Source organism: Phyllopteryx taeniolatus, chromosome 1, assembly GCF_024500385.1.
Source record: "Phyllopteryx taeniolatus isolate TA_2022b chromosome 1, UOR_Ptae_1.2, whole genome shotgun sequence".
Classification (NCBI taxonomy): Eukaryota; Metazoa; Chordata; class Actinopteri; order Syngnathiformes; family Syngnathidae; genus Phyllopteryx; species Phyllopteryx taeniolatus.
The window spans coordinates 41,880,057-41,899,343 of NC_084502.1; the positions used below are offsets into that span (position 1 = coordinate 41,880,057).

Consider the following 19,287-nt stretch of genomic DNA (forward strand, 5'->3'; position numbering starts at 1 on the left):
AAAAAAAAAGAGCAGGGGGTTTAGTGACTGCATTTGAAGCCACAGCAAAGAAGACAGCTTGTTGTTTTTCAGATGGTTTTGGAGGCTTTAGCAGCCCCTGAAGGCATCAGCAACAAGACATTTAGAGTCAGAACAGAAAACATTCAACAGAAACATGCACAAAGCATGCTGTTGTACTTTGGAGGGGACGTGTGATTATTTTTTGACTTGTATGCTTTTGGGCATTCCATGATGTTCCTGCAGCATACTTAAACAAGAAGGAAGCATTAGCAACAATAGACCACTTTGTGTGACGGCTAAGCTGCTATCATGCTCTCACTACAACAAATGTGATCCTTTGGAGAACAACTACATCATAGAAAGATTGGCAACCTTCAATCATCATCAGTGCAAAGGTAATTCTCGAGGAAATAAAACTTTAATTGAGTAGTTCTCAACTGTTGTCACCCTGGGAAATACATTACTCTTTTGTTCAAAGTCGCGACCCACTTATAGAAGTTAAAAACAAAGTCTGTAACACAATGTTTACATGTTCAAAGTTTTCCCATTATGTCCCGGACCTCTGGAAATGCTCCTGGCCAACCATGTTGGAGGTTGACGCATTGTTTTGTTCCGGTGCTGGTTGAGTGTTTGAAGAGATTAATTTGATTGCTGACGTCAAACAATGGTGAATTACTGTGCAGTGTTTGGCTCCAACAGTACAGGTGAAAGGGACAAAGTTTCATTTGACCATTTATCAGCGCTAATTTGGAATCAGGGCGAGAAGACTGAACATTTGTCAAAGAACACATCGAGAGTGTGGCTTTCATGAACCAGCAGAGCTGCTTATTACAATCCAGCTAGACATCCAGTCCATACATCCATGTCTGTGCTAAAGATTTCATGAAATGTAAGCTCTAACACTTAACAACGTTAGAACACACGTTACACACTGTGCATACAGTATGTCTCCATTTTCGATATTTACATTTTAGTTCAGTACTCTTCAGTAACAGATTGATAAAATGTGGATCTTACGTTGGATATCGGTCGATTGTTGCCGTGGTATTATATTAAACACACATACATGTCAGAAATGTAGGATTATTTGATTCCTGGAATGGCATCTGACTCCCACCATGCTAACTACTGTCTAGCTTTCAGGCTAATGTTAGGTGAAGTCAATGCTGTTTTAGCTACAGTAAGCCAAGTTGTCAACTATTCTGGGTCATTAAGTTAAACAGTCTTGCTTTTATTTCAGCTTGTCTTCGTACACAGTTGGGCGGTGAGAGATGTTTGAATTTGTCTTGTGATCATAGTTATTTTTGACGGCTTCGATATCGTGTCATATCTGCTACCGCATCCAAAGTTTGTCTCAACTCTCAACATTTTAGCCCTCATCTTAGCACATTTAAGGAGACTGGAAAATATACAGTATAACCTATCTTCACCAATTAGGAAAAAGCGAACACATGAAAACAAACATGAGTCAGTCTACTCGTCTTTCCGTTTCAAGCATAGGTTATCCTCCCAATCTTGACGTACAACACGGGAAAAACAAATATCAATCATGTGAACGAAAACTCTCTCTCTCTCTCTCTCTCTCTCTCTCTCTCTCTCTCTCTCTCTCTCTCTCTCTCTCTCTCTCTCTCTCTCTCTCTCTCTCTCTCTCTCTCTCTCTCTCTCTCTATATATATATATATATAATTTATTTTTATTTTTTTTCAAAATAAGTCAAAATAAGACAAGTCAGACGTAGGATGCTTGTTGAATATTTCACTGTACAGTATAAGAGTCCTCAGTTTACGATGGAGTTTTGTTCCAACGACAGTGACACAATCAGGATTTTGTACCTGAATCGGAACACGTCGTCTATCACTAACCCACCCTAAAAACAGTTATTTGTATGGGGAAAAAAACACTTCCAGGCCATAAATCTAAAACAATTCAGTGAGGATAGGCGGTAAAGAAAATGGATGGATGGATGGCTGGATGAAAAACTGTACAGCGGTAACTTAGCCTTCTTGTGCTGTGTGACTACTAGTTCATTGCACACCATTTGGCACCATCGTAAAACTGAGGACTGCCAGCTACTAGCTTTATGACCCTCCAGTTGAGAATTACTGCTTTATTTCATGCCAACTTTAAGGGCTTTCATTGAGATTTAATTCTGCATTGTCACTTCCCGTCCATTTATTTTTTTGCTTGTTTATATTCCTCCTTTGTCTTATTTTGCAGTTGTTTTTTTTGTTTTTTTACACCCTCGAAGTGTTTGTGTTTTATGTCAAGCACTGTGATTTACCATGTTGGAAAGAGACATCCAAGTAAATCTGCCCTGACGTAAAATGAAAAATATTTTTTTAAATTTGCAGGTTTACAAATGTTGATGCTTTTTTAGAAATTATGTTTTAATCAAACAGTGTCTGACCATATTAGTGTGCAGCAAAGTTTGTACAAGCACTGCACTCATTAAACAGTAATGTTAGCACTAACACTAGTGCTACACAATATGGGAACAGTTCTGGCTGGTCCACCAATATTCAACATGACTAAAGAAGCCGACTGGGTCACCAACTCAATGACATTGACACTCTTCTCATTAAAATAGTTTTTCTGTTCTCTGAATGCCAAGTTCTTTGATATTGTTGCTATACACCTCTGTACAGTTCCTTAAAGCTTAAGGTCACTACCAATGTTGATAAGCAATTTTTGCATACTTTGTGAGGCATATGGGTCACGAGTTACTGATTGTATAATTCAAGAGAAAATGTACAGGACTTTGTTCTTTTTGAGGTACCATAAATCCCCCGGGAAAAAAAATCTAGAAATCACATCTAACCCTTTTAGGAAGTTATCCTATAAAACATTTCAAAGATGTATTTTTTTTCTCTTGAATATGCAGTGGAATGAAAGCGGCATGGGCTAATTACGAGCATTCTTCACTGAATTAGTTTTCGGTGTGTGGCAAGGCTGTGCTCTCCTTTGTCTTGATCCCTAAACTGATCCCTTGCTTATACCCGGGAAGGTCAAGGGTCACTTGGTTAATTAAAGGTCCAATCAGTCTTTAGATAAACTCATCTGAGTTTAATGTTTGCACTTTTTGAGGTCCAGCAGCTCTGCCTGGTACCCCTGATCTTTGCGCGCACTCTGCTAATCTACCCACAGACAGGGGGAGAAGGTTAACCCAGCTCAACAGCGCCAAGCTGGAACGGCCTTTTCATTTGACAACTTCAGTCAGCGAAGAATGTCTGTAAGCTCTTGCCAAACCAGAAAAATAACTCCAACACGGCGTATTGTACACAAGGTGAGGGTTTGAGGAGGGGGCGCCCTAAAGCTCTCGAAGCGCTGCAGATTAGGTTGATGCTGCGTGAGAGGACCAGTGTTTGTGGCCCATATACTGTATTTCAGCACCATGGCCTGCCCATGCCACACACATCCAACTAGTGATGAAAGTGTGGCTGAGCAAGCAACCATGAAATCTCTCAATGTGCTGTGGATGGATTTAGTTCAACAAAGATTACTCAATAGCTGCCAGAGTATGGGCCCTTTATAACACACGCAATGTGAGATTATACACACTACACCTTTATGTGCACTGTGTTCGATACATCCATCTTTGGTTCGATACAGTATGTCCCTCTTAGCAGTCTTATGACTTCTAAAGGTTAGGCTTATTATTCCTTATGCAGCCATGATGTCGATGGCATTTGAAATTAGTAGCTATTATAATCTGAACAGTGGTTAGAGCGTCAGCCTCCCAGTTCTGAGGACCCGGGTTCAATCCGCGGCCCCGCCTGTGTGGAGTTTGCATGTTCTCCCCGTGCCTGCGTGGGTTTTCTCCGGGCACTTCGGTTTCCTCCCACATCCCAAAAACATGCATTAATTGGAGACTCTAAATTGCCCGTAGGTGTGACTGTGAGTGCAAATGGTTGTTTGTTTCTATGTGCCCTGCGATTGGCTGGCAACCAGTTCAGGGTGTACCCCGCCTCCTCCCCGATGACGGCTGGGATGGGCTCCAGCACGCCCGCGACCCTAGTGAGGAGAAACGGCTCAGAAAGTGGATGGATGGATGGATATAATCCGAACAAATACGAAACAAAATAGTTTGATTGGCCATTTTCTATGTGGTCTGCTAATGCACCAAGAAAAAAAAAGTACAAAAAGTGCATATAGTTATTATGGGACATATATATATATATATATATATATATATATATATACATACATACATACATACATACACATACACACACACACACACACACACACTAGGATCTCGTTTGATGTGCGTCCCGTGTCTGAGACCCACAAAAATTAGCAGGGACACATGAAGCATTCATTCTGCGTCCGTAGACTCAAGGTTTAAGACCCACCCTACATGCACTATATGTGTCTGTGTGTGTGTGTTGGTAAAGAGCTTCCACACACAGTGCATCGAAAGTATGTATCCTTCTTGCTAGCCAATCAGAGGCAGAGTGGGACAGGTTATCGTTCCATACAATGGACACGGGAGTTTTTTTTGGACTCGATAAGTTTTCATTGTTGTGGTAACACCCGCCGCGCCGCTCATGACGCAGCAAGTTGTTGGCAGAACGGTGTTTGTAACACAACCACAACTGGGTCATTTAAGGGAAAGTTATCTGTTTATTACACTCGCTAGCCTGCAAGCTAACGGGCTAGCAAGCTAAGGGCTGGAGCTAAAGACCTCACTCGACCGCGGTGACATTGTTAAAACGTTTTTTTTTTTTTTTTTATTCATTCAAATTTGGCAGGCTTTAAGAAAATTTTTCAGGCCTCTTTAGTGGGTTAATGACTCTATACCGATGTAGCAAATGTTTAATATTTGTTTAAGTGCATTTTCTGCAAAGAGAGCCCATAAGTCTATTTTATTTATATTTTTTATTTATCAAAGATATTTCATTTATTGTTCTACATTACAATGCTATTGTTCAATGTTCTTTAGAATTGAAAGTTTAAGTTGTTCTTAAAAATGAAAAAAGAATAATAATTTGAATTGTTATGCCATATGTTATATCATTATATCAGCGGCATAAAAAAACATCAACGATACTATCGTTTGGGAAAATATATCATCCTAAAAAATTTGCTACTGTGGCAGGCTGAAACATAATATATTGAGAGAGGGCAAGAGCAGTGAATAACACAAAAATACTTTACAAATGTACAACTCAAAATCTGCAATGTAGCGGGACCGCTATTACTGTATCTATATTCCTTGATGATAAGTTGCAGGGACTAATTTTTCCAGGACTGGGACTCATTGGTTCCAGACATGTGCATCCTGGGACTCACATAGTCTCAAGTGTAAAATTATCTATGATATATATATATATATATATATATATATATATATATATATATCATAGATAATTTTATATATATATATATATCATAGATCATTGTATATATATATATATATATATATATATATATATATATATATATATATATATATATACACACACACATATATATATATATATATATATATATATATATATATATATATATACACACACATATATATATACACATATATATATATATATATATATATATATATATATACATATATATATTACACGCACACACACACACACAAGAATGATGCATATCCTCACAAACTGCAGAACACAAACATTTTCAGAGAGATTCAAAATAAAATCAAAACAAAAATAACTATTTTAAGAGCATCTTTGAAAAAGCAAAGTTTCAATGTTTAAAAAAAACCCAATACATTGCTTTCTATATTTACAAGACAACAGGGCAAAAAGGAAACTTACCAAAGAGCGGTGTTAAAATGCACCCTGAAACGCTCTGGCCTAGACTCGTACAGAAAAACCTTAAGAGTCTCCTGGCCCTCGCACTGCCAGGGAATCAAAGCTATGAAAAGATGTGAATGTAGCTGAGCAAATAGGATTAAAGATGGCTAAATCCAAATGGCTGGAAGCACAGCATGCATTAAAGAGGAATTCTCTCAGGAAAGATAATCCCCATATACACATTCTAACACACTTCACTCACTCCTGTTTTTTTTTTTTTTTTTTTTTCCCCAAACACACACTCGTAATTCCGTGATTGTCTGACAGTTCACACACCACAGTCAATACAGTCTATAAATACACTGCTCAGACTGCAGCAATGACACACACTGATTCCAGAGATGGAAATGTTTGAGGTGAATAATCACACTTTGTGTCATATTCTCCTGTTTCTGCTCCAGCATCAAGCACCAGAACTGGAGAGAGTCTTACCTTCAGCACTTCCATGGGCACCTGTGCAGCGGCTGGTGCAGGGACGGTGACATTGATGGCAGGGGTCTGTGTAGCTGTGGTTTGCGGGTACTGGGAGTCCTGCTGCCTGCGCTGCTCCCGCCGCTCCTGCTCCTGAAGCTGCTCGCGCATCAGCTGTTGACGCAACAGGATGCGCGAGGTTGTGGCCGAGGAGCTGAGAGGAGGCTTGGAAGCGCCACGCTGCGCTGACGGGCTGCGGTGGAGGAGAGAACGATGCCAGGTGATTGAGGCGGGACAGATGGGGGAAAAGAAGGGGATTGAAAAGGTGAGATGAAGAGCATAAACAAGAGGGCAGAGAGAGGTCAGGCCAAGAGAGAGACGTCAAGCAAGATGATGGTGAGAGATTAGCAGTGTTGATTCACTATCATATCTCCCTAGACACACACCTGTGGGATTTAGTTATTCTGTCTGGGGCCACTCTCTAATTTCTATACACAGCACTTGGGATAACTTTATCTTCCTGGACTGTTCTCTCGTTTACACTTACATTCTATACAGGGGTGATTAATACCACATAGCCACTCCCACCACACACCAGTCGCACTGCCTGGCTCATTGCTCCTATCCTGTCCTCTCCTAACTTTCCCGGTGCAGGCCTGTCCTATTTGGTACTCATTGCGTCGTGTACCTTCCTCACAGGCTGTAGTACTGCCTTCCCATAGGCAAGTAGAGATTAGCAGCAGTGGTGAGCATAAATGATGGAGGGGACACTGATAAGTAAAATAGAAGAACTTGACCAATAGTGGATTTTGTGGGTCAATTCATCACCATCACAGAAAACAAAACTCGATACCATCACTCAATTTGTCCTTTCTGCATTTTTTTGTTGTACGCTAAGCAATGACAACATAGCCTTTTTCTATTCTATTAGTATAGTTTTCCTAAATCAGTGTCACAATTGATTTGTCCCTGCTGGGAAAATGCTTATAGGGATATATTATAGAAAAAAATGTATTTGCTCTTGAACAAATATTTCAGTCCCTTTTAGGGATAGACAGATTATCGGCGCCAACATTTGGAATTTTGAAAGATATCGGCATTGGCCTTTTTTAAGAGATCCATTTAAACCTGGGTAAACTTCAGGAATTTATTTACATTTTCAGTTAACATTATAAGAGATGCTGCTGACCCGGGGAACTCCACTGGTAATAAAAGCCGTACTCAACCCCACAGCAGACGGGAGGTGGAGTGCACAGTGGCTCACTAAGACTGCTTCTCAAAACAGGTTAATTTCAGTGAGGCTTAAGAAATTGAGTTTAAAGTGTGTTGTAATTCTTGATCCTTTAGGTATTTTGACAAAAGCATCTCACAGAAACATTATTAAAACACCTGGGAACAATTTTTAAACTGGGACAAAATTGCAAAATGCAAATGTCAACAAACCCCAAACTAAGCATCACCATTATCTTACCCTATATCAACCACTTATTGTAATACTTGAAACAGCAGACAAAACAAGCAAATAAATTGTCATACACAGAGTTTACATTCGTAAATAATAATCTTAATAATCATTGTATTCATAGTAATGATCCATTAATGTAAAATAAATCTTTCATTAACTCTCGTAGCAACTTTTTCATCAATAAACATTTCTTTGCTGATTGACTGGGAGAAATCACTTTGAACTTTTCTTTCAATTTAAAATACCAAATACGGTTCCGTGCCCTATCAAAGGCTATGCATAGTCCATGTAATCCAAAAAGGAGGTAATGCTTTCGTGGTCGAGTCTTTTACCATTTGTTTGTGTGGAGGATTACACAAGAACGACTGACCGATTTCCATGCACCTTCCTGGAGGGGAATAGCATGGACCACGGAAGAAACCCCATCAATATTTATCATTGCGGAAACTCTTAATACTTTTAATATACATTTTAGCCGGTTACAAGACTGGAGTACAAGATGAGGTTATGTGTTGTAAATATGATGATGATGATGATGATTATTATTATCAGCTGAACAAAGGTTTCTTTGCATTCCACAATCCTGCCTGCTACATTTCAGCAGTACAGTATTACATTAGGCACTAGGCTCTATCACTAAGGACTGTTTGAGATCTTGATAAAATACTCATCACTTTGTCTTTAAAATACACTCCAACATGATAAAAGGAGTGGAATAAACATGAAACTAAAGGCCAAAACAGCTTTGAGCTAATTTCTGTGGCACACACACAACGTTTTCCATAACAGAAAGAAAGAGGAACAACAGGGGCTCTTTCAGTTTTCCCACTCTCTTCAAACTTAGACCGCTACTCCCCAGACAGAGTCGGGCACTCCTAAAATAGAGGGACTCTGCTGAAGCAGAAGTTGTCGGGATGAAGTCTTCATCGAGTGAGTGATCCTTTTGATAAAACTCAGCAAAACGTCTGGCCAATGCAGCTGTGCAGTAATCGGACTAATTAGCCAGCAGAGTCAAACACAGCTTCGGTCTGCCGTGTATTCAGTGGGTGTTGGGCCCTCAACATACCATAATTGCTCTCCTTCCCTCCCAGCAATAAATATAATCTCATTGTTTGAAGACACACCCACTGAAGCTTGGACGAGAGCAAAAATACAAGATATACTGTAAGTGCAAAGAAACCACATTTTCGGTGCCATGATCAACGGATAAGATAAAGCAGAACATTGTTGACCAGGATTTATTTCTTCATTTCTGAGACGAGATTTAGCTGGATTATCTTTCATCAGTCTTGCTGCCAAAGTGTTGTCAATGAATGCTTCTGGTCGTGTAATCAAATGGAGTGGATATAAAAGGTCTTCACGCCCTTGTTCAAAAGCCCCTTTGTTTACATATTTAAAAAAAATTGACAAAAATAAATAATGAAAAAAAAACTTTTTCCACCATTAATGTGACCTATAACCCGTACAACTCTACTGGGGAAAAAAAAAAAATCTTTTAGAGAGGGGAACTCAAAGTAAACAACTGAGATAATGTGGTTGCACAAGTATGCGCACCCTCTTTTGACTGGGGATGTGGCTGTCTTCAGAATTAACCAGTCACATTTAAACTCATGTTAAATGGAGGTCAACACACAACTGCCACCATCTCCGATTAAGCCTCCAAAAGGTTTAGCTGTTGTATTGATTTTTGTTTTCTTCTTGCTTAAACATCTGAACTTTATTTGCTATTAGTCAGAGGCACTTCAAATTGTGGCAGTTGCATGCGGAGTCCCATTTAACATGAGTTTGAATGTGACTGGTTAATTCTGAACACAGTCACGTCCCCAGTTATACGAAGATTACACTTGCACAAACATTATCTTAGTTTTTTTTATTTTTACTTCCAGTATTTAAATTCACAATTGAATTTTACGGGATATACGTCACATTAATGGTGGAAAAAGTTTTGAAATGTGAACAGGGGTGTGTAGCAATGTGGTAGTAAAAGTACAATTGAATATCAATATCTCTATCGTAATATTGTAAAAGGTTGTGTGTGTGTGTGTGTGTGTGTGTGCAAATGAAAACAGCTAACAAGAGCGGAAGATCCCCTGGTGGGAATTCACTGAACCACATTGCTGAGAAAAAGGCAATTTTAATTTATGGCATAGGATGTAAAAATTCATCAGCCATGAATTATTTTGCTACGACGCTAGCAAAGCAATAGAAGACTCCGTTTAATATAATAAATCATCAATTGTTTGTATACAGATAGTTGGATCTCTGCCCACTTACCAAGTGTGAAATTAAACCACTTGATTGCCGATTTCCCAAAATACATCTAAAAGTAATCTGTTTGTAATGTTACCGAATGGTTAAATTAGCCCGTGGTGGCTACATGCAAGCCGCGTTCATTTGCAGTCTGGATGTGGAAGTGTGAGCATCTCCTGCTATAGAGGGAATCTCAGAGTCTTCAGAAGTCTCCTGATTTTTTTGCTTGCCACTTTTTTGATGAATAGTTGCGAGAAGGGTGGTAAAAGTCAATAAATATAGCAACAAAGACACTAAGTTGGCAACACCGGGGAGACGCTCATTTTGTTGCACGCTCTAGCTCCACCCTCGGGTGCCATGGTAACAAACCAACAGCTTCAACCAGAGTGTGACAAATGGATGTTAAGTGTAATGTAATACTTTACGCTTTGTGTATTTCCACATAAGAAGCCCATTTTATGACCATTTAAAAAAAAAAAAAACTTGGAGAATCTTTGAGATGGGTGGAATGTTTTGTGAAGTGCTGTAGCTGTTTTTAGCACCATGAGTAAGATTCAGGGTTGGACCTTTTTCTGTAAACATGAACGCAAAACACAATAAAAAAAATTTCTCTATTCCTCCATTTTCTCGAGCATCTACCCTTTTCAAGCATGTGGGGAGCTAAAGCCTATTGTATGATATTGCTCTACAGACTCACGCGTTACTGTTTTCTAAAATTAAAATGACATTTTTAACAACTTTCGACTTTTCCCAGTACCAGAGAGAGCCGTATCGTATTATGATAATAAAGACAATAAAACATTAATAACACTGGATATACAGTATTGATTAATCGATTAGTAGATTAAACACACAACTGAACTGCAGCTAAACAAAGACCTTCAATGAGCCTTTATTTTAGTTTTTAGCTTTGTTCTCTTTTCTTTGTACTGCATTCAAAACCTAAAAGCTGCTTTAAAGCTCCTAGTGCATAATTCCATTGTTTGCAAGGGTGATTGTGTTTCTTTCATTACAGAATTTTAAATCCAAGTCACTGGATCCAATATTTTCATATTTAATGTCCTGTTTTTAGTTGTTTTCTCCCCACTTCCACTAGAGTTGTTTTTTTGTTGCTTTGAGAAATGAGAGAAAACAAATATCTCTACCAATGTTTTCTTTCCGATGTGCACCAACCTTTGGCAGGTTCTAGCAATTTGCGTGCCAGTCCCACCGGGCATCCTCAAAGTTACAAGGAAATCAGTGGTGTTGTTTTTTCAAAATCCTGCAAACTAATTTACACACAAACCAATTAACAAACTAAAACAAACAACTAACGGGTGAAAACAATCCCTCTCACTTTCACACATGGAGGAGAATAAGTACTTCAACAATGCTTGACTTTAAAAAAATAATAATAATCAGAATATTATATTGACATATCACATATTCATATTATTGTGAGAAAAAATAAACATTCATCACCAATAGACCTTTAAAGAAAGACTTTTTTGTAACTCAGCTGGCGACACAAAGTTAAGGTCAATGCACTAGTCTGTGGTTAACATTGCGGGCTGCTTATAAGCGGACTTCCACAAACTGAATTATTATGCATGTCAAGAATAATCCTTTTTTGCAGGGGTGGGGGCAGGAGTGGTCATTGTCTGAGACAAAAGAAACTTCAACTAGTTGTTGTAGAGATCCTAGTCCGCATCTTGAATACACGTTGTCAACTCTGAAACAACAACCTCGAGGTGCAGCAGCACCTCCAAACACACAAGAGAATTTAACAGCTTCTCCCGCCACCTCACAAGACTGGTGAGTAATGATGTGAGAAAACAAAGCATCCTCACAAGGGGAACGGGTTGATGAGAAGAAAAAAAAAAGACACTCCAGGAATGGTCACATCATCATCTACGTCAGTTATCGTAGCACAGAATGCATTATTTAATCATGTGCCATCTACAGTGAAAACATTCAAAGGAAGGATTCGTCCCACAGCAATGTTAAAACATGGGAAGTGTTGTTTCTACCAACAGATTACAGTTAACCATTCAATAAAAAAAATATGAGTTGAGGGTTGCATGCAGTTCAAATAAATTAAAATAATATGACAGTCCCCCCAAACACCTTGTTGGTTGGTTCAGAACATGGGGGGGGGGGGGGGGGGGACAAGGGTAGCAAATGACTGTTGACTATTCCATCAAGTACACCAAAATTCAAAATGCGTGCATCAAACTGAGTTTTGAGGGTATAGATCACCTCTGCTGCCACCACGTGGCCACAAAAACAGCACATTTCAATAAAATCGAGATTTTCAACTCTACAATTTAAACTTCCTTATCAGTCCACATGCATGTTTACATCCATATAAAATGTATCTGTGAATTTCTCATGAAATTAGCTGAGTCACTTGCACAGGTGAAGTGACCTCTGGCATATCATGAATTAGACAAACTGCAGGGTGTAAGGGAGCGATTATGAATCACCGGAAGTGTAATTCAATTATTGGCACATAGTAGAGGATTGGAGTACCTTGAAGCATTCTTGAGTTCTATGTTTGAACAGTTAAGCCCACAATGATACCCTGGCCAAATTTTGAGTTGAAATGATTTCATATTTTAGCGAGTGGACATCGTTAGGCGGGGGAAAAGCAAGATGAGGCCACTTTATGAACTTAATTATTATTACCATTTTCAATTCATGCATATTTCATGATCTGAATTTCTATTTGATTAGACTGCTCCTGATCACAGTTGTCAAACTCGAGGCCCGGGGCCTGATCAAGCCCCTCCACATTTTTTCCATGTGGACCACTAAATCATGAGCATCTACTTCATGTTTCTTACTAAAATCAAACAAAATTTATTGTCTTCCCTTTTATTAATGTTGAGATATTACTCCTTCTTTTTTTTGTCACCAAACCCCTTTTTAAAATAAAATAAATAGTTGGACAAACTCCTTAAATTCACTATTTTTCAATCAAAGTAACTTTTGTTGCTAATTTTGTCCACTGGAGGGTGCACTGACAACACAAATGACATTGATGCACTTGTGAAGGCCAAACAATGGAGCACACGAATATAAAATGGTGTGCCATGTTCACACTGAAAATAAATACCTCCTGTAGAAATGTTTTAAGACATTGAATATTACAACATTTCAGTCTGAAGCTTCACTTCAAAAGAGGTTGGTTTGTTGCAACTTTGTTGTTGTTTTTTTCCATGCAGTGCCACAAATTTAATTTAATTTTTCCATCCATTTTCAACACCGCTTATCCTGGTTAGGGTCGCGGTGCGCTGGAGCCTATCCCAGCTGACTTCGGGCGAAAGGCGGACTACACCCTGAACTGGTCGCCAGTCAGTCGCAGGGCACATATAGACACGGACAACCATTCGCACTCACATTCTCACCGTCACTGAGTGGGAACTGAACGCACGCTGCCCGCACCAAAGTCAAGCGAGTGTACCACTACACCATCAGTGACAAATTAAATTTTTATGTATAAATTTTCAAAGGATGCATAACTGAATGGTTCAGTGGCCCGCGAACTAAAATGAGTTTGACACCCCTGCTCTAAATTGACCATAGGTGTGAATGTGAGTGTGAATGGTTGTTTGTTTATATATGCCCTGAGATTGGCTGGCGACCCGTCCAGGGTGTACCCCACCTCTCACCCGAAGATAGCTGGGATAGGCTCCAGAACTCCCGCGACCCTTGTGAGGATAAGCGTTACAGAAAATGGATGGGTGGATAAAATGTGTTTCCTCTACCATACCTGAGGAGTTTTAAACTGTAATAACACCATTCACCACTAGATGACAGACATCGCTTAGTAGCGCTTCCACCGGGTCTTCTCCATCAGAGAAGAAGAACAGGAAGCATTCATCCATCAATTTTCTAAACTGCTTATCCTCACTAGGGTCGCGGTTATGCTGGAGCCTATTCCAGCTAACTGCGGGCAGGAGGCAGGGTACATCCTGAACTGGTTGCCAGCCAATCGCAAGGCACAAACAACCATTTGCACTCACATTCATACCTATGGATCATTTAGAGTCTTCAATTAACCTACCATGCATGTTTTTGGGATGTGGGAGGAAGCCAGAGTACCCGGAGAAAACCCACGCAGGCAGAGGAGAACATGCAAACTCCACACAGGCGAGGCTGGATTTGAAGCTGGGTCCTCAGAACTGTGAGACCGATGTACTAACCAGTCAGTCACTGTGCCGCCGAACAGGAAGCAGATTATGCTAAATCTTTTGTTGTTGAACAGTCAATCTTTTATGCATTTGAGCATGAAATTTATTAAAATACTGTGTTGTACATTGGTTGAATAATAAAAAACAAACAAACAGACAGTCACATATTGTGCCTTTTAAAATGGCATTGTTGTCATATCTGATTAGGAAGTGTGCTGTCCTATGTGGCCCCCCTGGTAGCGCTGACTACAAATTGTGGCCGCCTCCAGCATTTAAACTGCTCTAGATAATGGTCGAAGTTACCAGGATGCCCAAGTATGGTGCAAAAATATTGTATTTTGTTTCCAGGAATATGAATAATTGTATCCCCTACACAACATATTAAATTATTTCTGCGTAATTTCTATTCAACAAAGAAAAACATCACTTCAACAAAGAAAAAATATTGCTTGTATTTATTTATGTGTGGATGAATGACCTGAAGCATCTCCATTAATTAAAAGCTCTCTGTCATTTCCTTGGTGGCCTCTTGTCAAATTACTGTGAAACATAAAGCTCTCGTCATTTTTTTCCTAATTTTTACTGCTTGCACATCCTCTTGTGTTTGTGTGAATCTAGACGGACAAACCAAGAAGAAGAAATAAAATGGCTGTACGTTCTTAGGTCCCCAACAATTCAACTCATTAATTTTTTTCTTGGCACTACCCCATCGTCGCACTCTGTAAGAAAGTTGTCAGAGCTTTTGTGCTGCTTTCCCATGAGGAAGAAGAGCCCTTAGGAGAGCCACGCAATTACAGTTTGTAAATTGGACAAGTGAGATTGCAATCAGAGGGTGCATGGGTTCCCCCCTGATTTTGGACGCTTGAAGTCTCTCTATTAAGAACAATGAATGGTGCTACCTATTGGGCACTGATAGTACAACAGCCTCAACCAAAAAGAAGTGTCTCAACATTGATAAGACTTCTTATTTGTCTTCTTGTGTTTAAAAGTGGGTGTTTGTAAACTATTTGAAATCATCAACACCTAATCCTGATATGGGGGTGGTTAAATTTGTCCCCACACAAACAGCACATGATTAACTGACTTTGTAGTCCAAAATCACTTTCAAAATCCCTTACTTTAACACATGCCTGTCATATCCGAGCCGCTGTGCCGTCATACTCACACACAGTCAAATGGGCAGGGTCTGTACACTTGCACTCCGACGGCCTCCATATTTGTTTGTTTTTTCCTGAAGGTGCACCGCCCGCCCTTGGAGCCCAGTGAAAGTCATGCCGCTTAGTGCAGCGCTCAAAGTGTGTCAGAGGGGGGAGGCTCCTGGGCCCTGTCCGCGCTCGCCAATCGCCATGCAGAGTCCAAGGCAGAGGACCAGCCCCTGTCTGAGCACACCCGAGCTGAAGGGAATAGCGCACACCCGACACTCTGCCCACTAATGCACAGACTCCAAACTCACACAGATACCGTTTCACTTGCTGATATAAGTCTCTGCTGGTGAGTGCTGGCTGTGTTTAGTCAGTGGTCCTTGAAATCCATCTGAAGACATTTTTATTTAAGGTTTTATCGTGTCTCAAGTCTTTTTCGTGTTATACCAATTGGGATAAACTAGAAGAGAATCTGAGTAAGAAAACATTACCTTGAAAAAAACACTATGGGTTTGCACTGATCAACCCCCAACTAAGATCCGCTAAAATTTGGGATGAGGTGAGCCACACTGATGTAGTATTTGACCTCGGGTATCTCAAGCATCTTAGTACTAAGGAACAACCTTCAAACAATAAGGTTCTTGGTTGCACATGTAAAAACTGCTCTATAAGTGCAGGTCTGTCGGAAATTTGGTATCGGGCCAGATAGAGACACTAAGCAAAACATTCTGAAATTCCTATTTTGAAAATCAGGTGCATCAGCCTGTGCCTCCGCTCGGTCACATGATACAGTAGTAAAAAGTAAACCCAGCAAAAATTAGCCCCCCCCCCCCACCTCAAAGAAAATGTCTTCGGACAGCTTCTTCAGCAAGGGGAAAAGGCCAAACAATGAGACAGAAGACGTAGCGCCTACAACTTCCAAGAAAAAGAAAGCGCCATTTAAGAGACAATTTCAGCACTTCTACTTCAAACACGGGTTTATCGCTACAGCTAATTCTCATGCACCAAGTCCACTCTGCGTAATATGTGGCAATAGGCTCACAAATGAGGCCATGAAGCCTTAAAAAAACTGAATACCTTGCTTTATTTTCGAACATCCTATCTTTGCACAGCAGGATTTTCTCCAATGTTGTCAACCGAAACCAAATCACAGAGTGGACTGCACTTAAATACCACACTTCAGGATTATTGTCTGCGGATGTGTGTAGTAACACACTGCATTTACTCCGTTACATTTACTCAAGTGACATTTTGGATAAATTGTACTTGTCAAAGTAGTTTTAATGAAGCATACTTTTATTTTTGCTTGAGTATTTATGTTAAGAAGAAACAAATACTTTTACTCCGTTACAATAATCTTCATGCAGCTCCCTATTTTCATTTATCAATAAATGCGTGCACGATCTATTTTTTTCATTTTTCATTTGCTCCTCCCTCGTGATTACCACAGTAGTTTGACTCAAGTTCACCAATCAAACGACACAAGAAAGTCACGTCTGCACATAGTCTTCTATTGGGCTTCGTTTGTTTGTCGTAATGTTTCTGTCAGGCCCTATGCATGTGTTGTTATTTTGTATTTCCACTTAAAAATAGAAATGGTGGCAGGTATGTGTGGACTCCCATTGAACATGAGTTTGAATGTGATCTGTTACTTCTGAAAACAGCCACATGCCAGTTATTAGACGGAGTGCATCCTTGTGCAACCAGATTTTATTTCAACTTTTTTTTAACCAGGTAAAAGACCAGTTCAAAAAAATTCTCTTTTGCAATGGTGACCTGGCTAAGAAGACAGCAAGTTAAACGTCAAGTCCAAGTCCACAACCTGGTATTTGAAAAGGGGTGTATATACTTTTTATACCCATTGCAGCCTTGTTCCTGTTTTTGTAATCTGCCTGGTGATCTTACAGTGTTGTGCTGTTTAACAAGAAGAAACAATAGTGTATAAGACCATTTCTTGGAGCGGAATTTGCCTTAATTTGTTATTTTATAAAGATTTTATTTCTTATGTTTTAGATTAAGCGATATTGTCCCTCAAAATCTGAATTTGCATATTCATATTTTATTTAGTTATTTTCATTTTATATTATACTGCAGTTTTCTCCCACATCCGAAAAACATGCGTGGAGACTCTAAATTGCCCGTCGGTGTGAATGTGAGTGTGAGTGTTTGTTTATATATGCCCTGCGATTAGCTGGCGACCAGTTCAGGGTTCATGGGTTTTCTCTCCAGGTACTTCAGTTTCCTCCCACATCCCAAAAACATTTGTGGTAGGTTAATTAAAAACTCTAAATTGTCCGTAGGTGTGAACGTGAGTGGGAATGGTTGTTTTTTTCCATGTGCCCTGCGATTGGCTGGCGACCGGTTCAGGGTGTACCCCGCCTCTTGCTCGCAGATAGCTGGGATAGGCTCTAGCACGCCCGTGACCCTAGTGAGGATAAGCAGTTCAAAAAATGGGTGGATTATACTCCGATTCAGAAGTTACTCACTAGTTACTCAGTACTTGAGTAGTTTTTTCACTGAGTACTTACTTTGTCTTACTCAAGTAATTATTTAGAAGGCTATTTTTTACTTTTACTTGAGTCATATTATTCTAAAGTAACAGTATTCTTACTTGAGTACAATATTTGGCAACTCTACCCACCTCTGATTGTCTCCCATTACCCCATATGGGACAGGCCCAATGAAGAGACACAAGCGCAAGGCTCCCACTAATTAACACGACACCCGGCATAATGGTGAGTTGTATTATTAATCGTTTTTTTAACTTGCTTCTATGCCGGTTCGTGGTGCAATGAAGGTAGGACCGCTGCACTACAGTATAGTATTTGTAAATGCTTGCACAATTCGAGCTGTCATCAAAGAAGTATCAGTCTTTATACTATATGATAACATACAGTATGTTTATATTCATGACATACCTGGCTAATAATTTAATGTGCATAGGTCTATAAATGAGATAACTATTTGATATTTCAAAGTGACTCAGTTTAACATCATATAATTCACAAATTTATACATTGATGTTATCAGTGTGAAAGGAGCATGTGATTGCCATTTATACAGTATAATCTCAACATAGCAGTTAAACTCAGGCTTTATATGTAGTTGTAAGGTAAGGTGTAAATTGTAAAATCACCACGTTTAATTCGATCTACTGGCTCTGTGTGGATCTTTGGCACTGTTCATCTATTAACTCTAGTACCTGAAATGTTGCTTGCGTTCACATAGATCATCTGACAAAGCCAGTAACGCGCTACATTTACTCCAGTAAAATTTTCTATAAACTGTACTTGTCAGAGCACTTTAAATGCACCATACTTGTTACTTTTACTTGAGTATTTATGTGAAGAAGGATCGATACTTTTACTCTGTTACAATGATCGACATGCCGGTCGCTACTTTTATTTATCCATTCTTGCGTGTGCGCCTCTGTTTTTAGCCTCCATCTTCGACTTCCGCATAGGGTGCCCGTTGCGCCAATATAACATGATCACTAATGTTATTTGACTCCAATTCACCAATCAGACGACACAAGGCAGTCACATGACCGCACACATCGCTTTCGTGAGCCAATCAAAATGACTCGTTTTGGAGGGGGGGGGGGCAATTCAATTCATAAGCAAAATTTTACATTTACATATGGTAAGTCATGATAAATGCACACACAACATTAAAAACACATGTAAATCGTGGACATGTTTGTGTACGTGCAAATTATTTGTGGATTTGAAAAACACGTGAATTGCGGATATATTTGCTCCTACGGACCACCATCATGCCCTGGAATTCCTGACATCGCGCTTATCCCAAATAAACCATTACCAACTGCTTCCTCTGCCTCCGTCTGCTTTTGGGTCCAGTCCAAAAAACCTTTGATACAAACCATGACAGTGGATTTGAAAAACACATGTGAATCGTGGATATATTTGTGGATTTGAAAAACACGTGCAAATAATTTTGAGACATCTCTCCCCATATTTGCAATGCTGTTCTCAACAGAGTACAAGACGATGAGAAGCATT

At 39.6% G+C, this 19,287-nt stretch overlaps 1 protein-coding gene and 1 long non-coding RNA gene across 4 annotated transcripts in view; one reads left to right on the forward strand and one right to left on the reverse strand.

The window, feature by feature from the left end:
* Positions 1-6,355, forward strand: part of LOC133488493 (uncharacterized) — a 33,490-nt gene extending 27,135 nt beyond the window's left edge. The window contains exon 4 of the long non-coding RNA XR_009791669.1: positions 6,224-6,355. This is a non-coding gene — a long non-coding RNA (uncharacterized LOC133488493). The remainder of the gene's footprint in view (positions 1-6,223) is intronic.
* The window catches only part of LOC133488476 (microphthalmia-associated transcription factor-like), a 66,983-nt gene that overhangs the window by 32,940 nt on the left and 14,756 nt on the right, over positions 1-19,287 (reverse strand). For 2 of the 3 annotated variants that reach the window (XM_061796372.1, XM_061796382.1), the window contains exon 2: positions 6,255-6,486. In XM_061796372.1, the coding sequence (XP_061652356.1) occupies positions 6,255-6,486 (232 nt within the window). Of the gene's footprint in view, positions 1-6,254; positions 6,487-15,288; positions 15,564-19,287 lie in introns of those variants that run through there. The other variant, XM_061796391.1, reaches the window with a different exon arrangement.